Here is a 26519-nt window from a genome sequence, read left to right as displayed (position 1 = left end):
AGTGAGCGGGGCGCCGCTGAGGAGGCCTGAGGTGCCGCCGGGCCGCAGCGGTAGGTGCGGAGCGGGGCCGGTATCCGGGATCCCGGGGGGGGCCGGTAGAACCGTTGGGGACGGGAATTGGTGGGGCCGAGAACTGGTGGGGCCAGGAACCGCTGGAGAGCGTCGGCCCTAGTAAGGGCCTGAGGGAGCCCGCCGGCCCCGCTTCCGCGGCCGCCTCAGGGTGTGAGGGAGCCCGGCTCTGGCGGGAGGGGAAGGCCCCGGGAGTACCGGGGAGCTTTGAGCGGTACCTCCCGGCTAACGGGCCGGGCTGCCGCCGCTCCCCCTGCCCCGCACTCCCCGCCCGCATCCCCGCAGGGTGCCCGGCGCTCTCCGTGCGGTGTCGGTTAAAGCTGGATGCTCCGTCCCCGCTCGGGAGCTCCTCTCCTCCGCACCCCCGAGCCCGCTGGTGCCGCCCCGCTCCCGCAGCAGCCGCCGGAGAGCAGAGGTGAAGCCGCAGAGCTTGGCCTGGGCGAGGTGCCGCTTCCCAGAGGCATCCCTGGCCCTGGAGAGGGGAGGAGGAGGCGAATCAAACTATGCGGCTGAATAACAGCTTAAAGTTCGGTTAAACTCCGCTCGTCTCTTGCATCCAGCCGTAGTGCTCCTCTTCGACGCGACTCTTTTTTTTTTTTTTTTTGGCTGGCAAAAGGTTAAAATGCTTCTTTGCTGATTAATAAGTTGCTGCTGTGGTTGATCTCAGATGCTTCCTGTCTACTTTAATCGGTTACATTAGAAACATGTGTTCGGTGCTTTGCACATGTAAGAAGCAGCAGCCTGAAACTAGCATCCATAAACAACGTCTAAATTACTTTTTCAACTGGTTTTCGGAACTCTGTTATGAGTAATAACTCGCACCTTCTCTGCTATGACATTAGTGATAAGAATAATCGAATCGGGCTTTGAAATACGTGTCTGCAGTGTGCTGCTTTATTGCATTTTAAGTAAGTTAAAATCTGTTACTGGCACGGCCACTAGATTCCTTTGCAATGAGTCATTTGCTATTAACTATTAAATTTTAACTGCTTTAAGAGAGTGAATCTTTGTATAGCATGCTGTGAAAGAGGAGTGTAACAAACAAACATATAACAACCAAAAACCTAAGGGATTTGTGGGACCTGGTCCAACGTCGCTGGAGTTAATGAACTCTTTCTGTCCTGACTCTTATTTCAGTGCTAGATGTGAGAAGGCAGAGCTGAGCTTTCCTTGTAACAGTGATGTGGTGCCTAATTATTACTCTATGGGAGGAGGGAAATGTGACCGTGCTGTCTCTTTAACTTTCCTTCTTTGACTTTTGAAGTTTGCTGGCAAGTGTCAGTCAGATCTGTCAGAGGAGACAGAGGGATAGAGGTCTGAAAGATGGAAAAATCTCCCAATTTCCCAGAAGAGCAGCTGGCTTGGAGTAAAAGAGACCTGAGTTAGGAAAAGGTCTGGAGATGCTGGGGAAGGGAAAGCAAGAGGATGCTTGGGGGGGGACAAGAAGGAGGCCTCTGAGGGTTCATCTAGAGGAACCTGGGCTTTGCTGATCACAGTTTGGTGACATCAGGGCCCTGAATAATATTGACCTCGTCTTGCCTGAAAGGCAGTTCTCTTCTGCAGTTAATGTGGGAGTTTGTCTCATGGGAGTTTGCTCAGGCTGGACAGTTAGAAACTACTCCGGTCAGTTCATATTTCTACTTTATAGTATAAAATCATCATAATTAAATTTGCAGGACCAATCATAAATTAAGATTACATAGAAATGCTTCTATCTATGCTGAATTTAACTCAACTTTTGGTTTTGCCTGGTGTTTCCACCTTACTGCTTTCTTGTAGCCTCTCATGGCCTTTTATAAATGCGACCGAAAATTTCAAGGTGCAAAGCCAGGTATAGTAATAACTGGTGAAAACTCGGTCCTGCCTGCTTGGGCAGAATTGATTTTAATATGCGCTCGTGGCTATTGTTCGAAGTTGTCCATTTAGTTGCTTTATTATACCCTCTTGTTATACTTTAGGAAATAGCTTCACTCCACAAGTGGGTCTTAAAAGTCAGGATGTCGTTAAGTGGTGTCCTGAAAGCCCTGTGAGAGCAGCTGAGCCAGGCCTGAAAGCAAAACCCCTAGGGGTTGAAGTTTGTTCCGATTCTTTCTTGTTTGCAAAGCAGTTTGGAAAAATTAGCCGCTTCTTCGAATGAATGGGGTTGCGGTGATGTTTATAAACTCCGAGCAAATGGTGTTATTCATATCTTTGTTGAACAACATGAAAAGAATTGTTGAGGAGTGAGTTGTACCGGGGCTTGTACTTGAGGAAAGGAAGATAGGTGTGTTTAGATGCTTTTAGAAAGTCTGCTGATGGTTAAACCCAGTCAAATGTTTTCCTACAGACTTTGTAACCAAACTATTGCGATGTACGAATGTCTGGCAGCTAAAAAGACAGTTGAAGCTCATTACCCTGGTGTTTACAGTAAGCAGTACAAACGGCTGAAATGGGATTTTGAAGTATTTACTATCAAACCACTTTAAAGAACGTGTTTACATACTTATTATCGTTTGTAACATAACTTGCTCAGGAACATAAGGCTGATAGTGAAATCCTTTAAACGGGCAGTTCCGGGGTGGTTTGGGTAGAAGGTTTCCCTTTACCTGGTGATGCTCAGGTAAACCTGCGAGCAGCGCTCCTGGGTGATCCACAAGGAACCAGCCCGGGCTGTGCAGGAGCCTCGTGTCTGGACACATGGACAACACTGGTTAAAGAAGAGGAGGTGAAGGCTGTGAGCATCCTGGAATAGCAACTGGTGGTCTGACTCACTGGTATTTTGATCAGTCAGGCATTCTATTTATTTTTACTTTGGAACTCTTAGATACACAAGGAAAGTCTTTTTTTCTCCTCTTAAGCACGTTAAAGTGGTATTAAGTGTGTTTTAAGGTAGGGGTGTGTGCTGAGTGCTACAACTTTTTTTTTCTTTTTTTTTTTAAGTCCCTTCTGACACAAATTGAAACTTCTCCCTTGCTGACAGCACTGAGCTTGTTTAAATAACCACCCCAGGCCCATGCTACAATAATATGCCTTAAACTGACACGGCCGAAAACGGAACCGACTGAATTTCGGTTCCATCTGAAACGTGGGCAGGCAGGGAACCTCATCGGTAGCATCCAGCAAAGAAAGACAGCGGCGAGGAGACAGGGGCAAAGGGAAGTGGTGTCTGGGGTTTGAAAGGGTTGTACGTATATATCTATCTACTCCTTGGGCCCCAAACCAAATCATCAGCGTGATTCATTTCTTTTTTAAAAGTGTCATCTTGTTTTTTTTTTTCTTTGGTGAAACACCTGTTTTTTGGTAAGGTTTGATGTCTTGATATGATGTTTTTATAGATAATACCCTGGATAAGTTCTTTTGGCTGCAGATTTGGCCCCTTCTCAAATACCTACTGTCATTTGTTAGGACTGGAAGGTCCCCAAAAGGTGTATGTTCTTGTCTCAGGTGACATTCTCTGGTGATGCATAAGTTCCTGGCTCTTCCCAAGTGTTGCTGTGTTGTAGGGATCAGCAAAGCAATGTTGCTAAAATGCTAGTTGTGTTGTTTAATAAACCAGTAGCAGCTGCAAAAGAGAAGGCTAACCTGAGTTAATGCATTGTTCATAAAACTCTTCTCAATAAGGAAGTGGGAAACCTCACTGAGACAACATGATTTTTTTTTTCTATTTTTTTTTTCTTCAAACTAAATGTCAATGTGAAACTGCTGCTAAGCACTCGCACTCAGACTGGGAGAGAAAATCTGCATGCTTTGAAGCTGACTTATGAAGCCTTATGTATATTTTAAAGCTCTTTCCCAAGTCTGTTTTAACCAAATCTATGGGCTACTCCGTAAAATGTTAACTGAAATTCTCCAAAGAGCCATAGGCACGGGGGATCTGAGGGCAGACCAAGCGGGACCCCGTATTATGGTGTGCTTGAGAGGTATTTGGGTTCCTTTTTTCCAGCTATGAGTCTTTTTCTCTGTATACATAGTAACTTCGTGAAACACAGAAATGTTCTCTTAAGGTCCCTGCTACAAATAGCTTCCTGTTGAGATGGAAGAGCTGAAGAGGGACTTGTTTAGAGAGGGAGGAGGTTTTAGAGGAGCAGAAAGCACATGGTATGTCTTATATTAGTAATGTTTGAGTGTCGCCTTAATTCTGACTCCCTACAATTCTCGGATGACCCTCTCCAGTCTGTTTCTCACAGGAGCACAGACGTTATTTGAGGGAGGAGTTGCCAGTGCCTCCACCGCACAACTGATACCCTGTTGGGCTTTCATTCTGTAAAAACGCACTTTCTTTTTTACAGCAGTGAGAACTAACATTAGTTAACCAGAGGTGAGTGTAAAACCTTAGTGAAGGAGCAAAAGCCCGTTGTGGGTTAGGGGTGTAATATTCACTTTTATCTGCTGCCTCATTAACCCAACTTCCCCTTTCTTCCTTGAAAATAATGAGCCCATACACACATCTACAGAGGGAAGAAAGTCAGGGATATTGAAATCAAGAATTACAGTTGAATTTAAGTGACTTGGATGAAGGAGAGGAGGTTTTGAAAACCAGAGAAGCAGTTTGGGGTATGAAACAACCCCCCTCCAGCTCAACAACGTGAAGCTCCTGATGTTGCACGTACGTAAGTTGTGTCTGTACAGGAAGCTGTGCTCATCCTGGAGCCGTGGCAAGTACATCGGCAGCTGAAACCGCAGCTCCAGCGTGTCTCATGTGGGTAAATCCTGTTCTTAGTGGTCTTGCCGTGGAACCTCAGGTACCCATTTACTGCTCCCAAGGCTCCCTTTTATCCTGAGCTTCCCTGGGAAGGGCTGTACACGGGGCCTGGGCCCGACAGACCGAGCACCTACATCCAAATTAATGGGGTTTAGGAATGCTTCGGGCCTCTCTGGATTGCACCCCCCACCATGAGTCTGGCCTTTTCAGTTCTGAATATGTAGCTTCAAGAGAAGCTATACTTAGAAAATTATTTAAAAGTTCTGATTTTATTTTTTTTAATCACAGCTCCTGCCAACTGCGCTCCATTGTTTGTACCATAAAGATAGTTGATTTTTTGGCTTTCTATAAGGGCCTGAAAATTGTTCAGCAACAGTTAAACTGGGCTGGGCTTGCAGCTTCTGTGCCTACACAGCCTTGTAGACCTGAGTCACACATTAAACCGTCTGAGCGCTGGCGGCTGCTGGGTTCGAGGACGTTGCTTACAATAACTACCTCTTTTTTTATTTTTTTTTTTAGTCGGCAAGTGAGGTATGTGCTTTGTTGACTTTAATCTCAGTAATGTTTCCTTGTTATTCTTTTCCATTTCAGAGGGCGACAAGGACTTGCAATTTTGCTTCTCCCCTCCCTTTGTTGTCTTTTAACTAAGCTGAGGAGTGACTTGTAGAATTAGGTAATTTTTGGTGATGGGGATGGGTTTGGGCTGCAGAGCTTGAAGGTCCTTCAAGGTGAGGGGAGGGCAAGGAGAGACAGAGTTAATGCAAATCAGGAGAGAGTGAGTATAAAAATAGCTCTGAACTTGTCAGTTTGGTCACTGGTGGCTTGGGTTAGTCATCTGGCAGGCTCTCTTTCTGCTGCTCCAAGGGATTATTTTACAGCACCGAGATTTGACATAATTTCTGCAGGGGAGAGGGAGCGGGCCGGGGCGTAATGAGTGGGATACTGTCATCAGCACTTCTTTTGCACAGCAGCTGTTCTCTGTTTAGCCGCTGAATGTGGTCATTGTTGACTTTCCCTGTCTACCTGCCAGGTTGTTAGGTGACTCATTTACACATCACACCAAGGTTCATGCACTTGGCTCCCAAACAGCTCCCTTCCCCTTTCCTCGGTGGTCCTTCAGGCACCGAACACCCACTAGTTTTGTCATTTTCCTGACTGATTGCTGCGTTGCCAGGAGCCTGTCAGAGTAAGTGTCCCGTTGCCCCTGGCAGCTGCTCAAGGCAGGGGAAAAAAGGAAAGAAAAAAGGAGAAAAAAATCACAAACAACCCTGGTGTAGATTTAAACTGATGAGCCTCAAAGATGTTCTCCTGTGATAGTTCTGAGACCTTGTTTTTGCTGGCCGCTGTTCAAATGTCCCTCCTCCTCCTCTTACGCTGGGTTCACAGTGTTTAACACCTGTACGTGTTTGCTAAGGTTTCTGAATTTTCATGGGTTGTTTAATGATGGAAATGTTCAGTTTAAGATTTTGCACTTGAGCTGTGAGAGTGACCCCTACAGTTAAGGGACAATAGACCATATTCTGGTTGAAAACATTAGAAAAAACCCGTTTTAACTTCCCCAGAATCCAGGGTGAGGGGATCAGGGGCTAAACCCAAGCCATTATGTAGGGTGGGTTTGTGCCCAGTGTGGTTGTAGGAACTCCTAACTCTCCACGTTCCTGATTTCCACCCCACAATACACCCCTGTCCCGTCCCACGGTGCCTTGCTTCCATGTTTCTCCGTGCTTCTCCCTTTCCACCCCTGGCTCCCTTCCACCTCCCTCTTCGCTGCCAACTGGCCAAGATGTGGCATGTGCTGGGACTTGTTGGGAGCTACATTTGCGCTAACTGGTCAGCCAGCAGCCCCGCTGATTGACTCGCCAGCTGCTGCCAAGCCAAGGGGATCGGCTTTTCCAGCACCGTCACTGTCCTCTCTCCACCACCAACTTCCATTAATCCTATACACCATGAGAGCTCCGCTTTTGTCGGGCTCGACCGAGTATTTCAAAAAGTTATTGGTAATGAAAGGGAAGGAAGGGGAGCGAGGGAGGACTGTGTATGGGCAGGGTGGTTGCCCGACCTTGTTTTGTTGGAAGGGAAAATGAGAAATGGATTTGAGGGTGAGTGAGTACGAGGAAGAAAGTAATTAGCAGGATTTTATGGCCATTTTATGTGGTATGAGAGCACAACATAATTTCTCCTGGCTGCACTGTAGGAGAAAATCTTTCATGTCTTCTCTTTTTTCTTTTTTTTTTTTTTTTTTTTCAGTGAATATTCTTCCTGTTTAGTGATACGAGAGTTCCCTCTTCTTTATGGTTTCACTGTTTGTGTTTAAGCTAAGGGAATATACCAAGAAATAAATTTCCCTGTGAAACCTGTGTGGTCTCATATTTTTAGTACTGAGAACAAAGTTGATTTTTCAGCTCTTCAGTGGCACAAGTCAGGGGTGGAGAGCTGGCAGCCTTGGGTTCTTTTTCAGCTCCATGCTCAGAGCTTGGGTAGGACCTTGATTTGGTTTAAATGATTTAGTGATCTGATAACCTCCAGCAGCCTCCTGGTTCTCAGGAACTTGAAGCTGCTTCTGCCTGTGAAGTTAAGTATTTTGACAAGTGTTTTTCTTGTTGTTTTTTTTTTTCTTCTTACTCAGTGACTCTCTGAACCTGTGAAATGGCAGTGATGGGAATTACATGCCAAGGAGCTCCTGATCCAGCCGTCAAGCACAAGAAGGAGCTCACACCTACGAAGGGGCTGAATGAGACAGTGAGTGAAAAGCAGAGCAGCGTTTGCAAAGTAGAAGACTCAAAGAAGGTCATCTTTCACAGTCAGTGGAAAATCCTGAATGATGTAATCACCAAAGGAACAGCAAAAGAAGAAACAGAAGGAGGCTGTGCATCAATTTCTATTATTGCCCAAGCAGAATGTAAGTAGCAGGGCGGTCTGCTCTTCATTGAGGAAAAGGAATGTGCGGGGCGGTATGAGATTTCACTCGCTTTGCACTCCTGGAGAGCTGAGCCGAAATCTATTTGTAATCCCAAGTGGGGTGGAGTTGGTGACACATCCCAGTCTCTATTTAGGAAGCTCATGAAATCTCCTAATAATGTGGCAGCATCTACTGAATAAAGCATAAATAACAGGACAGCATGTGGCCGTTGCACCCACCCAGCTGCTTTGCCTGTAAACCGGTGTCCTGCTGGGTCATCTGTTCTTGCCTGACTTCTGAAAGGTGTTTTAAAAGAGTGGGGAAAAGAGAAGAAAACCAAACTAAAGCTGTCAGGTGGGAAAGAGCTGGGGGATCAGGAGATGGCGGTGCTGGGAAGCCAGCTCATGCTGGGGGAGGAAGAAGGCATGGGTGATGTGGCACGACCGTATGGTGATTTGTCTGGGTCACTGTTTGGTTTAGCAAGTTGGTAGAGTTGTGTCTTAGTCCAGTTGTTACATGGAGAGGCTTTGCCTGATCTTGAAGACGTGCGATGATCCTATTTTCTTTCATGCAGGTGAAAACAGTCAGGAGTTCAGCCCTACCTTATCAGAGAGGTCCTTTATTGCTCATAGTAAGCGTTACAGGTGAGAGACTCCTTGTTGTGAATGCCCACCTTCGCTGTTGTCTGTGCTGACTTGTTCCAAATCACCCTGGTTCTCTGTGCTTACACTATTTTTTCCAAAAACGCCCCTGTCTGGATTAGTTTTTCTGTCTGAGGCTCAGAAAGAGCATGTCTTTCCCCAAACATCTTCCTCAAAACCTTTTTGTGTTAGGAGAAAATGCAAGTTTAAGCACAAACCACTCAGAACACCTTGCATTGTCGTATTGTCAGTGCCTGCTGATTGTCTTCTACCTCTATTTCTGGGCTGTCAAATTTGTTTCGGAATGGCTGAGTCACTTTTTGAGGTTCTTGGGCTTGAAGTAGAAGGATCCAAGGGAAAGCTTTCAGTCTCCTTGAACTGAACTGTCCTGATGCTTTTGAAACCTTGTTACACCGAAAGTTGTGGGAAACTTAGGCTGCTGCTAGAAGTAGTCCTGAGAAAAAGGAACTGCTTCATTTCAGGGAGAGGTGGAATAAACAACAAGGGATGAGAAAAGAACCTTTGTTTAATGACAGCATCAGCCACAGAAACAGAGTTGTGAAGAGAAGCTGAAAGTGGTAAAGGGGGAGTAGCGGTTTTGACAGAAAAATGGAAGCCTGGGTCTTGCTTTTCTGAAGTCATCTGGGAGCGAGCCACTTTGTGAAGAGTGTGTGCCCTACTGGGGCACGTATTGGAGCTTTATCAAGCAGCTCCAGCACTGGCTGAAGTGGGTAACTGGGAGATAGAATTGGGTGCTGTGGGTCTCCTGGCGGCTTTCAGACACTGGGGAGGTAAGTAGCTTGACATTGCCCGCTGCCTTTATGACGTTGTCCCATGAACCAGCTGAAGAAATGTGGAGTGAACCCTTTCTTAGAGGGTTTACGTGGCACGCACGCCAGCTCTGTGTTCAGGTTCGAGGCAATGCAGCAATACCATGGCCTAGAACTCTACTTATTGGGCCTTTTAGCACTCGGTGATACCCTGAAACAGCAGGAAAAGATGGAGAGAGCACTGCTGGCTGTGAACCACATTGCTCATCAGTAAGGGCGGATGATACATTGCATGGATCAAGAGAACAATTACGATTTCTTCATTTGAAGATCAAATATCCTCTTTTCTCTTACAACTTGATTTAAAAAAAAAAAAATATCTAACTACTATGATTGGTATTGACTAACTGGAGGCAAATGTTCCCCTGGAGAGCTGTATCTCTCTGTACAGTCCCCAGTCGATGTGCTGGCTGGTGCTGATTTGGGTATGTGAGTGTTCCCAGAAATCACCTTGTAGTATCGAACTCTACGTGCCAGAACATTTTGGCTTTTTGAAGCTATTTTGTTTGAGTGCACTTAGTCATCCCTTTTCTTTGGTGCCAAGCCTATTTTTCTTTCAAATAGAGCAGACGTTTCTATTATGAGCACTTTTATTAATTTTAACAATTTTTTAAAATAGATTGCATTTACACATAGTCTCTGTGTTCACTATAAATCATAGACACAAGCTGTCTCAAAGCAACCTGGAGACATTCAGTGCTTTTCCCTCTACTTTGCCATCTAGTCTTGCTGTTCCTTGGAGAATTTGCAAATACTGAGACTTAATGCTTTGCTTCCTGCCCACACCCCCTGTTATTTCTCTCTTACAATGCCAGATATACTGTTGTGCCTTGATATTAAAGTTACAAATGCTCCATATTAGAAGGCAAGAAGTTATGTTATCGTTCTCTGTTCTTTAAATCTCAGAAGGTGGGTCAGAATTGTTAACTGGAGGTGTGCTTTCACCATCAGATCTAAGAGACTTGATGCATTTTGGTTTCCAATAGCCGGTCGGACAGTCTCGATCAGATCCCTAACAATGTGGCCCACGCAACGGAGGGGAAGATGGCACCTACCTGTTGGAGAGGGAGGCATCGCGGCAAGACGAAAAAGAAACGTCACAAGAAAAGATCCAAGCTGAAAGTGCAAACGGTGGCTGCTGGCAGGCGAGGTCCCCGAACTCCGGAACAGGAGAGCTGCACCCCAATTCCTGTCCAGGTGAGAGCCTTTAAGCCTTCCTTTTGTACTATTGGGACCCCTGCAAGCTCCTCCTGATTTTGGGTGGCTGTAGCGAGGTTCCTGCTCAGCTGGTTTGTTTCGTTTTGTTTTCTAGGAGGATGAATCACACCAAAATGCTCTTTACAGAAACAGTTTTTGGGTTTCAGAATTTAACAAGGACTCAGTCTATGATCCGCTGCCGTTTGAGAAACCTGAGAAAGTTCTGTCCACGGGCAAACTCCACTCACCGAGGAGCCAATACAAAACAGAACTGCACAAGCTGATAAGCCCTATTCAGTGCCTTAATCATGTTTGGAAACGGCACTATCAGAGGGACAGTGTTCCACAACCTGAAACTCTCCATCCTTTTCCCTACAACATTATCCCCCCCCATTTCCCACATCTGGACAGTCCCCTCCATGCCATGAAACATCATGCTCTGGAGACGTACTTCCACGGTGACCTCAACTATCAAGACAGTGAGCATCGCTTATCAGGCCTGAACTTAGAATATAGCTTCCCCAAATGTGTCAACCAGTCTATGAAAACCAGTTCGGACAAGATTTCTGTGGAAGAATACTTGGTAGATGCCTTGAAGGGGAGCGTGAGTCTCGGTGAGCCCCAGAATTTAGCCAGCCTAGCCAAGACGTGGAGAGGAGGTGGTCTGGACCCGAAGGAACAGTTTCATGAAGCAGATGAAAATGAAGGCGTGCTACTTAATGAGGTGATCTTCTGACCCTACACACTAGTGGCGTGGAAGGCAGAGTTTCTCTTGGGCTTCAGAAGAGAGATAATCTGCATCCGTGTAATAATAATAATCTGCGTTCTGTGAAAAGACTGCGTTTTCTGAACGGTTCTTGCTATGCTTGAAGACTGCCAGTTAAAGATGCGGGTTTTGGAGGATATAAAGCCCTGTCTCAGATTGGTGGCTCTAATTTGTTGGCTCATTCACAAAATATGCCCGCTTGTCTGGGAGAAGTGTTCCTGTGCTTAGTCAGTCTTCAAACATCCCTTCTCTGTCTGTCTGTGAAAGAACCCAGTCCATTCAGGTGAAGAGGCTGCAGTATTTTATTGGCTGTAGATGACCTGGACTGTGACACAGACAGAAACCAGGGACGTGTAGATGGTGAAGGTGCAAAAAAGCGTGTCTGCTGCCCCTGGTAGGAAGCCAGCGACTGCATGTAAATCTTAGAGGCATGATTCATTTCTTCTGAATTGAGTTCTCTCTTGCCACCTTAAACTCCTCCTGGAGGACTCTTCTCTGGAATCAGTGTGACCCTGTCAGTATTGTCACTGGAGTTCAGGGTGTCACTTACCTGCCTGAATATATTTACACTGAGACCTAAGGCAAATCTCAGTCTACTGGCGATAAAAAAGGTTTATCTTGCACATAAACGTCTACATGTAGTCACGTGAATCTTGTTTTGTTTGTAGGATTTAGCTTTGCAGTTATGCCCTGCATGTGAAGGGAATAGTGTGGAGCTCCAAAGCTATCCAAATACTGGCAGCCTTTCTTTACAACACTCATTTAGATCAAACAGAGCCCCCAGAAATCAAGTAGGTCCTCCCGTATTGATCGTCTCAAGCCTGTGACAGAAGTGATTTTGAACAGGGACTTTGAGAGGTGCGGTGGCATCTGTCATCGTGCTTTTTCTGAAGATGTGGGTCTCTGTCTGTTGAGCTCAACAACTCAGTGTTTCTCACCTTGCTTCATCTTGTTTTCTGATTTTTAACTTCCAGAAACTAAAGCCGGTGGATTATGAGTACCGAGAAGAGGTTCATTGGACCAAGTGTCATGGTTCTTTGGGCATTGGCTCTTTTGGAGAAGTCTACAAAATAGAGGACAAACAGACGGGATTCCAGTGTGCTGCCAAAAAGGTAATTATGTGTAGGAAGAGCGGGGGGGCGCAGAGAAAAAGCCTTGCTTTTCCACTTACATGGACAGTAGGTACCTTATTGCACGGTTACAGTGAAAGGCTGCTCTGGTGATGTCCAAGGAGAAACTTCAAGGTGATGGCGCAGAGAGAAGCAGGCGGAGAACCTGTCTGTGCTTAGCAGCCAGAAATAGGTTCCTTTGGCCTTCAAAGGGTGGTACGAGGCATCTTGGGTCCGTGCTGAGCCAGGCCAAGCGTAGAGATTTCAGAGAGATTGTAAATGTGTTCCCGGTGACTGCGGGGGAGAAGCAGCTGCGTGAGCTGTCTGCTTATCTAACTGTTCTGCTCTTAAAACACGTCTAGTGTAAATGGTGACATGGCAGGTGCTTCTCTGGTGAAAAAGCAATAAAGTAGGAAAAAAATTAGGCAGTCGGTAGGCACTTAAAACAGGGAGAGCTTTTGTCTGTTCAGTGAGTGTCACACGCAATACTGGCACGTTGTAATGAGGGGATTCTGCTACACACGCAGCAAAGGATGTGTATTTTTCCAGAAATTGGCAGAATAATCTATTGTACATCAAGGTATGCCATTGTCATACGATGTATGAAGCGTGTGGAGTGTAACTTGAATGAGGGTATTGATTCGTAGGCAGCCATGGGGGAGCTCAGAGGTGAAGGCTGAGCGATGATGCAAGTAGAGGATGAGAATATAAACTTATTTTGTTTGAACTTAACACCTGAATAGTTTCACCACCTCTCTGAACTGCTGTTTCTCCCATTACTCCAATAAAAAAACTTCAACAAGTGTGTGGGAAGCGCTTGTCTGGAGTACAAACATATTATATGCAAAAAGAATTGGAAGTGGCATTTTTCAATTTAAAACACTTGCTTTTTCTTCTTTACATTGGTCTCAACTTGGTGTATGGCCTAGTGGAAAGATGTACCTGGCAAGACTAAGGCAGCTTATCCAGTTTTTTAACCATTTCATTTGTCAGCTGTATACAAGCAAACATGTATTTAAGGCATGTAGAAAGTTATTTCCTATTCTGCATCCTCACGTTTTAGATGTGGAATTTTGTGGCAACATGGCCAGCTTGTTTTCCAATATTATTTAATGACTTAAATGTATTATCTATTTTGCAAATACACAGTCTTAGGAGAAATAGCTGCTACTAGTGTATATTTGCAGGTGGTAGCGCTGAAAAGACAGACATGAGAGTAGGAGAAGCTGAAGTCTTTCAAAATATCAATTACTTTTTTTTTTCCAAATTGCTGGAGGATTTCAAAAGATAATTCTGTAGATCAGAAATACATCGTTTCACACCAAACTCTTAAACCAGGGGGTTCTAACGTGCAAATTGAACGCTTAACTAGGATGGATTTCGTTTTACATCAGTAACTGTCCGGAATTACTGCTGCCTGCCTGTGCTAGCAGGGGACTGCCTGACCTTCTTTCACCATACTTGGTGGTGTAAGCACCTGCTCTCCAAATTCTTGAGATTAAAGAAAACTAGCTATAGCTGGATTGCTGACAGTGAAGAAACATGATACATCCTTTTCCTACCAGAATCTTAATGACTCATGTTTTCCTTCTGGTCTTTAGCAAATTCTTGTTGTGTTTTGTTTGGCTGAACTTAGTGAATAGAGTTTTTCTTTAACCATTTTTCTGTGCAGGCTGAGTACCACCTAAAAGGGTGATAATATCGATCACTGCTTGTGGCCATACTTCATATTCCCTCCTGTTTTGGGGGAGTTTCATTTTTGCCAAGTACTGCACTATCCCTAGATATTAATTTTTTTTTTCTTCTTTCATGAAAGCAGAGTGGGTGAGTTGTCAGTATTATCTTTTTAACTGAGGCACAAATTACCTTCCTCCTGAAGATTACCAGTACTTAGCCATAAACTGGAGGTATTGCAACCTGGCATTTCTTCTGGCAAATCTTAACTTTATTCAGACAGTGAGGATTTAGGGACTCTCATTGCCCTTGTTCAAAATTGTTCTGAGCGTTCCCACTTACTGCTGCACCCACTAATTTCTGTTAACGACGGTTATCCCTGTGCCTCCGCTGTTAAACAGTGTGGGACACTGACCCAGGCATCAGGGAGGGACGATTCTATCTGGATTTGTCACAAAATTTGTTCCGTGCTTCTTCTTTGTTTCTCTAGGTGCAAGTCGAACACTTCCGTGCAGAGGAGTTGACGACGTGCGCTGCGATAACGAGTCCTAAAGTTGTCCCCTTGTACGGAGCTGTGAAGGAGGGACCTTGGGTGACCATCTTCATGAAGCTGATGGAGGGTGAGAAGGGAACAACCACAATGGAAGCACCATTGTAACTGCTGAATGCAGTGGACATTGAGCTCCTCTTCCTCCTGCCCCACTTTTAAATCTGTTAATTCTTTGGTGTATCCAGAGTGTTCCTAGCGTTAATTCCTGAGTGGGTTGGGATAGGTACGTGTAACCCCTACTGGTGTGGTCTTTCTTGGGGGGAATGGTTTCCAGTCCTGCCTCGTGCCAGTTCAGGTTGTGCATCTCTTGAACAGCAGCTGCAAATTCCCACTAAAACACATACCTGGTGATGGTTGTTGCTTTCATGTTTATTTGCATGCACATTGTACTGGAAAAGGGGATACTGCAAAGCAAACTTAGATGCTTCCGTTGCCCGATGCCCTTTTTCCAGCCAGGACCATGGAAATCGCAGGCTGTGCAGGATCAGCTGGTGATCAGTAGCACCTAGAAATGTCTGATCTGATCACAGAGGAGTTGCTTTTGATACAAAGCAACGCCGTTAAACTGACACTAAGCAAAAGGCTTCATGAAAGAGGCCGGTTTCGGTGGGCAGCAAGAACTCTGGGAATAAACAAAAGGAACAGACCCACACGTGGAAGATAAGGGCTATCAGACCTGGCAGTTCTCATTTCTTCATCAGAAACAATGAGAAACGCTAATGATGCTGAGAAGATTTTAAAGATAAGCTAATGTGGACTCTCTGGATTCCTTTCTAGGTGGCTCACTAGGTCAGCTAATTAAACAGAGTGGCTGCCTGCCAGAGGACAGAGCCCTCAGTTATTTGGGCCAGGCGTTAGAGGGCTTGGAGTATCTTCATGCTCAAAACATTCTCCATGGAGATGTAAAAGGTAGGATGGTATTTAAGGTACCTTATTCTTCCCTTTTTCTTATAAGAGCCAAACTGCTTGGTGATTAAGTTACTGAGTGTCAGAAGGTTATTTACTTGATTTTCAGCTCTACATTTGAGATTAGAGCTTAACTTGGTTCTAAAGAGCTGGGCGTATCATAGAATGGTTTGGGTTGGAAGGGACCTTAAAGCCCACCCAGTGCCACCCCCTGCCCTGGGCAGGGACACCTCCCACCAGACCAGGTTGCTCCAAGCCCCCTCCAACCTGGCCTTGAACCCCTCCAGGGATGGGGCAGCCACAGCTTCTCTGGGCAACCTGGGCCAGTGCAAATATCATATTTGTCACCTCTTTCTTTTTGTCATCTGGTGGCTCTGGCAGGCTGTTTTCCCAGGCTGCCCCACCACTGGGGTAGAGGAATCTCCAGGACAGATAATTGGTAGTTTATAAATAGAGATAATTATAGCTGTGTAATTGCTTAAGCCAGTGACACGCCATAGGAGTAACAGACCTTGGTTTGGGCTCAAAAAACTGCAGTTCTGTGGGCTTTTTTCCATCTCAGTAACAAAGGAGACTTAATTGAAAACTTCTCATTGGCAGCGGAAAATGTGCTCTTGTCTGATGATGGGAGCAGGGCTCTTCTGTGTGACTTTGGTCACTCTGCTCACCTGCACCCGGACGGCCTGGGAAAGTGCTTGGTCACAGGTAAGGATTTGCTGCTGCGATTCTAAAGAATTGCCCTACTGACTCATTCTTTCTCTTTGAACATTTACATATGGCTCACTTGCAAGCAACTGTATTTTCCAGACTTAACGTTGCTCATAGTGTCATATTTATTGATATTACTGTGATGTATCCCACTGACACCTAACATGACCTTAAGGATGGAAGGTGGTCCTTAGCTCCCAGCCGAGGAGGCTGTTGTATTCTTTGTGAGATTATGTCCGCATACTGCATTGGGTGTTTTGTTCCAGCAAGAAACCACATCAAACTTAAAAATCGATCTATGACTTGTCACGTAACCTCGCGGAACAGCAGGGGAGGAATCCTGACCTCCACCAAAGCTAAATTCCTCGTTGACTTTTGGGCAGTTAAACTTTACAGTGCTTCTTAATGCATCCGTTGAAAGAGAAGGGTATGTTTTCTAGTGCTGAGCTCACCAGTAGAGTGTCATGTTTTGCCTCCTAAATTTGCTTGGAGGGGGAATGTAACACCTGTTCTGTGTAGAAGGGATGAGACTGATATGGAGATGTAGCTTTTGAACAGCTTATAAGAGCACACAATGCTGCTTTTTGGGTTAAAGGGACTTGTTTCTCACTTTTAACTGAAAAGAGGCTGCCTTAGGCTTCCCAGCGGTTGCATTGGAATAATTCTCTACTTTACATGCAGTGAATTTTCATTTGAATGCTTTCAGGGAACTATGTGCCTGGCACGGAGACTCACATGGCCCCGGAGGTGGTGATGGGAAAGCGCTGTGACTCCAAGGTGGATGTCTGGAGCAGCTGCTGTATGATGCTGCACATGCTCAATGGGTGCCACCCTTGGACCCAGTATTACAATCACCCGCTCTGTCTGAAGGTGAGTGACCCAAGATTTCCCCAGGAAAAGCTATGTAAGCCTGTAAAATCTCATTGTACCTAACTAGAGAGCAATCATTTCAGGAAATCTGTCATCTAAAGTGATGCCAACCTTGCTTTGGCAGCTGATAATTTCTTACGCCTCTCCGACTGCTGTGTATTACACATACTGGGGGTTTCTTTCCTGTCCTGCTCATGACTTGGGTGTGACTTTTTAGCCATTCGGCTGTAATAAAATTACTGCTCAGGTCTCTCATTTAATGCTGTAATTTCAGTTGGAAACGCTCTCAGGGTGGGAAGGACCTTTCTGAAATCAAACGAAGCCTCTCTGGTCTAACCTCTTTCACTTCCTGTTTGTTACACAGATAGCTAAAGAGCCACCTCCTCTGAGGGAAATTCCACCTTCCTGCAACCCTCTCACTGCCGAGATTATTAAAATGGGCCTGGAGAAAGAGCCGGTTCAGAGAGCATCTGCCTCTGAACTGAAAACCAAGACCAGCGTCGCGCTTGAAGAAGGTAGAAATGTCCTGTATCTAAAGCTTCTTATCCGCACTGGTGAAGCGGCCCGTCGCTAGTTGTGTCGGAGTGGTCCTGTGGGGAAACAGCAGCGTGTTTTACTGTTCAGTGTGTCCTTTGCACAGGCCTCAGCACTGATGTATATTTTTGAGCTGAGAGCTTTTGCCCGCAGCCGGGTGTTTCTCACCCAAAGAAATGAAAATTTCCTGTGTTCTGTCACATGTTCTTTCTTCCTTCTCTGCTTGAAGCAGACGATGTCGTGCTTTGTGTGGGTTTATGAAGGTGTGTGCTGTGGCTGGGCTCGTACTCAGCTGAAGCATCAACTGCAGCCAGCGAGCTGGAGCCTGGTGTGCAGCAAAACTGAAAGCAGAGGTTTATTGCATCCTGAGCTGTAACTCACGCTTCTGGGCCAGTCTTGCCTCTTAAGACTGTCCATAATTTATTTCAACTTAATCCTTCTGACAGGTTCTGTAATACAGCAAGAATTTGTAGAGGTGATCTGGGTTTGTCTTTTGAAGGAGGTGGGCATTTTACAGCGAGATACGGTTCAGAAACTCATAGAATCATAGAATGGTTAGAGTTGGAAGGGACCTTAAAGATCATCAAGTTCCAACCCCCCTGCCATGGGGAGGGACACCAGACCAGGTTGCTCAGAGAACTCTTATTGTGAAGGAAAACTTTTACCTCTTTTTCTTTTTTTCTTATACGATAACGTTTGTATGCTTTTTGTTTTTGTAGTGGGAGGTGTGACAAGCCCCTGGAAAGGCGAATACCGAGAGCCTAGACATTTATCTTTGAACAAAGAAAACAATCCACAAATGTCCCTGTCCCCCACGGTGAGCCCAGTTTCAGAGACTGGTTCTGACCAAAAATTGGCAGTCAAGGTCTCTGGCGCGAGCCCAGTCCCACCACCACCTCCATCTCTGGAGCAAATGGAGGAGGTGGAGGGGACCCCATGGAACGCCTGCAAGGAGTTATCTGAGACCTGGGATCCTCCACCTCTCTCCTCGACTCCTCTCCCCCTGAAGAGCTGTGGCCACGTGGAGAAAGCAACGACCATTTCAGAACAAGAGCTTCAGCAGCTGGAAATAGGTAAGCGATGTGCTATGCAGGGAATTCAGCTTCCGCTTCAGAGCGTGATAAAAATACAGCTGCTTTCTTTTGGCCTCTTGACATTTATTTCTGGGTTTTGAGCTTGGATGTCATTTTGTTCGTAGTTCCTCTCTCATTACACGAATTGCTCAGCCTATAAATTACCAAAACTAGTAGCTCTTAACCAATTAAATATGCCACGAAGGTAGCGGTCAGGGTTTTCTCCCACTCTCTGAAGAGTGGAGCAAACTTCTGCCAGAGGTGCGGGAACCTCCCAAAAAACACCCAATTTCAGACTGTTCTTATATGCACCACATAAATAGCGTCTGCAATTCCAACTTCATCTGACATTTTAGGTTTTCAAACATAATTCTTTTAATAAAGGGATAAGCCTATTGGATGGGAGATGTCAAAAGAAGCCATATAATTAAAATCAGTCTGCACCTGTTGAATTCTGGGCATTGGAAAACCTGTAGCCACCAGCCAAGGAGTTTGATTACCAGCAGCAATTCAGAGTTTGAAAACCAGCTGTAAGTTCAGGGTGAGAATCAGTGAAGCAACAGTGCAGTTCCATTGCCCCAGTATAACTCAACCTCTCCCTTTTTTCATCCCATATTTTCTAGTCTTTGTAAATGAATTGAAAACTTAAGGCTAGGAAAACAGTCTCTTGAAATGTAACTGTTGTCCCGGAACTGAGGAATGGCATTTTGGGGGTTGCTGAGGGCCAGCTTTCTTCTCTAGTGGCTTTGGATCTTCAGCAGCCTTGTCGGGTCGGGACATTATCAGCGCACGTTACTGCGAGAGTCGAGTACAGAAGCTTGGCCTTTCCCTGGGTATGATGTGGATGGATCCAGAGGGAAGATTGATCGGTGACATAATGGGCAGGAACTGGGAAATTCTGGGTGCTGGTCCCATCTCTGGCATTTTGCATGTCATTGCACAATCCATCTGTCTGTTCTGGCTCAGTTTCCCTATTTTCAGGGGTAGCAGTAGCCTCTGCTTACCAGAGGAACTGTGCGTCGTGTGTTTTGCGGACACTAATGTCAATGTTTTTTAGATAATGCTGAAGAAGCTTTGGGTATTAATTGCAATAACTGTGATTAGAGCAGGGAAGCGTGAAAGGAATCGCTGGAAATGTCTTCCTTCTGTTCCCTTTTGCTTGCAGAACTGTTTTTGAACAGCCTTTCACAGCCTTACTCGTTGGAAGAGCAAGAACAAATGCTTTCCTGTCTCAGCATCGACAGCCCCTTTGTCTCAGATGCCAGTGAGAAGGTGAGTGGATGCCAGCCCTGTTCCTGGGGGGGTGGCAGGGAACCACCTCTGGGAAACTGGAAGCTGTGATCAGTGGACATCTGGAGTTTCTTGCTTTGTTGCTGCTTTTTGACACCCAGTTTGCTGGAGCGGACCTTGGGAAGAAATCATTGTTCTTGGATGCTGGGGTATTGGGGACTGTAGTGGTTCTTTAGCTTAGTGTCCGGCATGGATCCCTTTCCCCGAGTTGCTCCCCTGGGCTGTACACTGAGAGCAAGTGTGAGGACCTGGAAAATCTCAGTGACCTTGACCATGTCTGTGCAGAAGAAAGGAGCTGAAGCAGCAGTGATGAGCACAGGAGCTGGACCAAGTCGAACCAAGCAGTGGTGCAGCCCAGGGTCTTCTTTCCAGCAGCGGCCGCTAAAGGGATATTCAGGGAAAGACAAGGAGAACAGAGACCCTAATCTTGGATATTCATTCCCAGCCTACGGTTCTGTTCTCCATGAACTTCCTTTAAACCATTCATACTAATGACTTACATACTCCAAGCTACTTAAATACCATGTTTAGTTAATTTTGTTTGCTCTGTCTCTGGTGTTCCTAAGGTAGGGAATACCAGTGAGAAGCACTGAATAGGCCTCATTGAACCAGGGAGGGATGTACACCCTTCAATCATTGTTTTCAAAGACATAGATTCCAAAATTGCATAGCCTGCCATCTACAGGAGTCATTTCTGACTGTGATCATCTTTGCTTCCTATTTCTGTTCTTCTCCTCAGCCTTCTAATGCTTTTTGAGGAGGATTGAGCAGAGTTCTGTACAGCAGTTCAGCCCTCGACACAGCATGGGATGCAGTGTGGGATGTGACTCTGCTTCTGGTTTTTTGGGTTTTTTTCCCTAATGTGTAACTCTAATGTTTAATTTGACTTTTGACTGGTGCTTACCACTATGCTGATGTTGTCAGATGACAGCACCTTCTATGACTCTGAGACAGAATAGACTTTTCCTACAGCAATGTAGGGTCCGTAGTTGTTTATGTACAGTTAACTGTTCTTCCTGGCTGTTACTTGTCACTTATTGCCATTATAATTTTATCTGATGCTTTATTGTCCTGTCACTAAATACGATAAAACCCCTTTTTTCTTCATCCAGCTCTTCAGCTGATTGTTGATTTGACTGTTGAGAATATCTTATTCTGTCTGCACACATTGCTATTCCTCCCCTTTTCTAGATGGCAGGTAATCGTGGAATAACTCAAGGCTCAGCCTAGATCCCTGTGGATTTCTACTTTTTTCTTCCTGAGGTTATTTTAATGTTTGTGCTACGCAAGCTCCCTTTGTTTAGGAGCCTTTGACAAACTCCTGCTTACTTCTGCAGAACTCCATGAAGGCTTCTCACAGCTTGAGGGACACTATGAGCTCCGGGATTCATTCCTGGAACAGCCAGGCGGATGGACAGAGCTTCAGCTGGAACAACCTGCTGAACCGCAGTCGGCACACGGACACCCCCAGCTACTTCAATGGTGAGTCTGAACTTCTAAAGTTTGGATAAATGGTTAGGTATAATTTTTTTCAGTGTCTAGAGGGTCTGGGATATGGAGTCCTTGAGCTGCTCTTATCCTTCAGTTAAGCACAGACCCTCCTAAAAGCACGTGGGTTGTGGAGAGGCCAAGTCTGCCCCAGTCGTAGCTGGGTGGAGGGCACTCAAGTCTTTATGGTCCAGTAACAAGAGAAGTTCCTGAACACACAGGATCTGGTTCAGCTTTGTGTGCCTCGCCTCGTGCAACTACCATGTGCCAGAACATATGCTTTATAACCATAAATGTCTACAAAGTAGTTTTGAGGGCATGTTGTGCAAATCAGTGCATGCCTTCAGCTGCTTTCTTGCTAAATCCAGCTCTGCTCTGTGAGTCATTGTTGTCTTCACCAAGACCCCATGCTCAGAGAAAGACCTACATAAATTAAATGCTTAATGACAAAAACGAGTTGTTCTGATGTATGTGCCTTGCTAGTCAGTGTTTCTGTGTCGGACTGCGAAATTGTTGTGGCTACAGCAGAAGGTAATGACTTCTCTTGCGCATTTCAGGAGTGAAAATCCAGATCCAGTTGCTAAGTGGAGAAAATTTACACATCAGGGACTTCCACAGGACGAAGGTGGGAGACATCGCCACTGGGATAAGCAGCCAGGTGAGACATGAACTGGGAGTCACGAGCAGTGTTTTGTCTTAGAAACAATTTCTTCCATAATGCAGCCTTGTAATGCCTTAAAACCAGTGACCCAGAGTCCATTTGAGGATCCTAACGACTCATTTAGTAACATAACTTCAGTGCTGCTGTTAGGAGTGTGATACCAGGAGATGTTTTCTGAATCACAAGCCATTGCTAACTGTCATAGGGACCATAGAGATCTCCATCTGAGAAACTATTTCTGCTGCAGCTTAAAAATCCTTCTCCTCAACTATAAAGATAAATCCTTTCCCCTCTCCCTAAAGAAGAATCACTATATGACTTTTTCATCAAGAGCAGTAATATCAGCCAAGGGAAATGGGCTGTGTTTGGGTGTGATGCTTCTCACTTGTTAGATTGGAGGAAATACTGGCAGACTCCAGAGAACCTCACTGTGGGCCTCTTTGACAGTCCCTGAAAGAAATTCCTGAGTGGTTGTGGGACTGGGACTCATCTGAGTTTGAAACATGGTGATCATCTCTACACAAAGAGATTGCGGAAGTCCAGAAAATGTTTTAGTGGTGTTGGTTCTTTTTGGTGTACTTCATTCTCTTGGACATCACAAAACAAAATATCACCAGCCTGCAGAGGAATTCACAGTGCCCAAGCACAGGCAGCTCAGGAACCACCAGCAACGGTCAAAAAATTGGATGAGGCAATTCAACAGTGGGGTGAATGCTACCTAGTCGAGTTTGAGATGCTTTCTTAAAAGAGAAGGTTGGATGTTCTTGTTGGAGTGGGGCCAGAGGAGGCCATGGAGATGCTGGGAGGGCTGGAGCCCCTCTGCTGTGAGGACAGGCTGAGAGAGTTGGGGGGGTTCAGCCTGGAGAAGAAAAGGCTCCAGGGAGACCTTAGAGCCCCTTCCAGTCCCTAAAGGGGACTCTTTAAAGTTGAGGAGGGACTCTTGATGAAGGAGGGGAGTGATGGGATGAGGGGGAAGGGTTTGACACTGACAGAGGGGAGATTGAGATGAGATCTGGGGAAGAACAACTTTGCTGTGAGGGTGGTGAGAGCCTGGCCCAGGTTGCCCAGAGAAGCTGTGGCTGCCCCATCCCTGGAGGGGTTCAAGGCCAGGTTGGAGGGGGCTTGGAGCGACCTGGTCTGGTGGGAGGTGTCCCTGCCCAGGGCAGGGGGTGGCCCTGGGTGGGCTTTAAGGTCCCTTCCAACCCAAACCATTCTATGATTCTATGCTAAGCACAAGCCTCTCTCCAGAAGCTTTTCTTGTGTTGGGAAACCGTTTGCTGGGTTTGATAGAGGGATATTATGTTCTGGAAGAGAAGTGTCACTGAGATCTGTTTGTTCTGCTTCACAGATACCAGTCCCTGCGTTCAGCCTGGTTACTAAAGAAGGCCAACCAGTTCACTACGACATGGAGGTCCCCGACTCCGGTATTGAGCTGCAGTGCACCCTTGCCCCCGACTGCAGCGTCAGCTGGACGTGGCGAGTCAAACACGGTCAACTGGAGAACAGGCCATGAAGCCATTCCTGTTTTGGAGGTTTTTACCTTGTTGAAAGAAGGAATTGCAAAAGCTTCCGACCACCCCTGCCGTGGAGCACCAAGTGCGGTTGCTGGTGTTTTGTGCTGACGTAGGATAGTGGTTCAGCAGCTCACTGCTCTCGGGCCTCACCTCTCTTGTCTGTTCTGATCCAGTTCCAAGACACGTCCTGAGCTTAGGTGTTCCCCAGAACAGTGGGAATTACTTGTTTTGGGTGTGAGTGTTAAGTTGAGCTTGAGAATGGTGGGTGGAAATTCCTGCTTTTCAGAGGAATGCGATTGTGCTTTTCAGGAGAACAGGGGGATTGGATGAGAACTCCTGGGGCTCAGCCTCCCGGGCGAAGCCGATAGCTGCTGGGCTTGCCCAAGGGAGGAGGTTGAGTATCTTCGGTGCAGCTGTGGTTGGTTGTGCCTAGGGGAGCTGGCTAACTTCCCTCTCGCTGGAGGAAAGACAACGTTTCTGTAGGCTTTGGGTAACATCATCTCTACCTCAAGCCTTTTGCACGGGGAAAATCGACAGCAGTAACTGGCTGGGTTCTTGGTTTCACCTCCCACCCTTCCCCGCAGACGTTTCCTTCTTGAAACAGAAAAGAACTTAGTTCCCAGAAAGAGCTTTGCTTGCAGCTCTCATCTTCAGGTCTCCTCCCTGGCTTAGGGGCCGGTGCTCTCTCTCCATGGTCTGGCAGGTTAGGGCAGGAGGAGGGCACGGTGTTCCTTGGTGGGCAGGGTGGAAGGGTTGTATTTCTCCATCCTGTTTCCATCACTGACTCGGGACTTGATGTGAACTGTCCCGTCCAGGCAGCTCCCCCTGGAGGGGGAAGGGACGGCGGCTCGTTCAGCTCGGAAAAGGTCTGAATTTTGCGGCAGGGTTTATAAAATCTCACTCCCAGCTATCGATCCGTCCCCTCGGCTGGAGTGCCCCAGTTGTGCGTGGGGTGTTAGCTCAGCCTGGCTTCACCAGTGCTCCCCAAACTGGCACGAGGCTTCGTACCGCTCCCCTTACCTCACCATGTGCTAAAGGAGTGGGACGGGCAGCTGGGCCCAGAGTGCCTTAAGCTTTGAATTTTTTTTTTTTTTTTACTGATTTTTGAGTTTTTTGGAATACACTGAAACTATATGGGTCAAATTCAGATGGGCAGGTGTCGTTAACCCTTCTGTAACCCAGAAAAAAAAAAAAAGAGGGAGGTATCAGCTATGAGTATGCGTGCTCGGGACTGCTCCAAGTCCTGGCACACCGTCGGTGGTGTCCTGTGGCTCTTCCAGAGTGCCGTTAATGTCAGTGGGCTCTGCACAGGGGCTATCAGCATCCAGGCTGAAGAGACAAACAGCTCCCAAAAAGCAGGGGGTAGGCCCTGCCGGATCCGCTGGTTCTGGGGGGCGCAATGGGGCAGGAATTATTTGCAGTTTTCTCAAGTGAAATTCACTTGGAAAATAGCTGGGAAGAGTTATATTCTGAGGACCAGTGCTCCTTAAGCAACTGATGCTCTTTCCCTTTGGTCTCCCAGAACATCGGCTGGTTTCGGTACACCATAGGCAGCGACAGCCCTAATCAGAAACCCGAAGTTGTGATGTAATAAAGAAGTGTAACTCTTGAAGAAAAAATTTAAACCTGTTACCACGATGGGTATAGTTTTTTATAGCACTTTTTGTTCTAAAGCACTTAAAACGTTGGCCAAAACAGGCACGTAATTATATCTGAAAAACCACATTAAGAGTCTTTTTAGTAAACAATTAATACATTACGCACATCTCTTCCAGGAAGGAGTGGGAGGAGGGGCTAGGTTGGCTCGATTTTTGTTTTTCTCAGATGCCATAAACTACAAAGAGTTGTAGGCTCTGGAGCAGGAGGAGGAGGGATCAAAATGCCTTCCCGGGAGCTCCCAGGCACATATCCAGTGCCCCGACCCATCTCCCCAGGCCTGGCACCCTTCCTGGGCTTCCTCTGAGGGGGGGGCAGGAGAAAAACCTGTTGGTTGTTTCTAAGAAGAGCCTGTTGGTGACGTGTCGGTGTGACGCGTCGCTGGTGGCCATGTGTCAATAGGAAAGTGTGGTCTGTTCCCTTCCCAAGGGCTGCGTCTTGTTGCTTTCGCTGTTGCCTGCGGAATGCTGGGAGGTACTGGTGCAGGGGTCTGTGGACTGGGGTGCTGCTGGGCAGGAGGCGGCAGCCCTCTCTTCACAGGACTGTGAGCTTTACACTTCATCTAGAGCATTAACCTTATCTCAGGCCACCTACGCGAGGGGGTGACAGGCAGCAAAACCCTGGCGCACCCACAGTGTCTTTGTTGGGTAGAGGGAGGGGTCCGTGTCCTCCTGTTCACACCAGCATTACCCAGTGTCTCCATCCCACTCCTCCCTGTTTTGCTGCCACCTCAGGTGAAGCAGCGGGGGTGCAGATCTCCACCGACTGAACCTTTTCGGTGACAGCCGGCCGGAGGAGCGGCTGTGGCCTCGGCCGTCCCTGCCGGATGGGAGAGACGCTTGGGCTAATTCCACAAACCACTGGTGCTTCCTTACTGTCCTGAAAATGTGGTTCTGCTCCCAGCAGCATCCCCGGGGATTTCACGGGTTTGCTACCTCCCAGCTTTGGGATCTCCTCGACTCTCTCCTACTGCTGGGGACAATTTCCTTTTAATTCAGCTGGTCATTTTTGCTGTGACAGGGATAAAAAATTCAGCTCCAAATCCAGGCTGGCTCTTCAATACTCGGAGAAGAGAAAGTCGGGAAAGCTTTTCATTATCCCTGTTAAAAACTGGGCTGAATCCGTGTATAATAACATAGCCTGTAGGACAGAACCCCAGTTCGGGGTAAGGAGGACAAACAGCAGCAGGAGTGATAAACACAGATGGCTCTTGTCGTGTAGCTCCTTCCCAAAGTCGGGAAAAATCACTGTTGGCAAAGGGATGGGAAGCTGGGGGTCTCTCCGGCAGGGGCAGCGCTGGCGTGGGTGAAGGCGACAGAATGACGAGCCTGTGTTGAACGAATGACACTTTATAAAACTGTGATTTCTTGAAATTAACGTTGTTGACCTGCATTTTCACAGGG

General features: G+C 46.5%; 1 protein-coding gene across 1 annotated transcript; it reads left to right on the top strand.

The window, feature by feature from the left end:
- On the top strand, positions 1-26519 carry MAP3K14 (mitogen-activated protein kinase kinase kinase 14). Its single transcript, XM_074162841.1, has 16 exons — positions 1-50; positions 7377-7649; positions 8224-8293; positions 10107-10317; positions 10433-11041; positions 12058-12195; positions 14357-14486; positions 15194-15325; positions 15923-16027; positions 16737-16900; positions 17265-17415; positions 18154-18507; positions 19673-19779; positions 21135-21279; positions 21843-21943; positions 23295-26519. Exons 2-16 carry the CDS (start codon positions 7397-7399, stop codon positions 23457-23459), a joined length of 2835 nt encoding a protein of 944 aa, XP_074018942.1. The 5' UTR covers positions 1-50; positions 7377-7396; the 3' UTR covers positions 23460-26519.

The sequence above is a fragment of the Numenius arquata genome, chromosome 23 (assembly GCF_964106895.1).
Source record: "Numenius arquata chromosome 23, bNumArq3.hap1.1, whole genome shotgun sequence".
NCBI classification, from domain to species: Eukaryota; Metazoa; Chordata; class Aves; order Charadriiformes; family Scolopacidae; genus Numenius; species Numenius arquata.
Note: the sequence above shows the minus strand (reverse complement) of the source record. Positions and strands in the feature narration are given on the sequence as shown.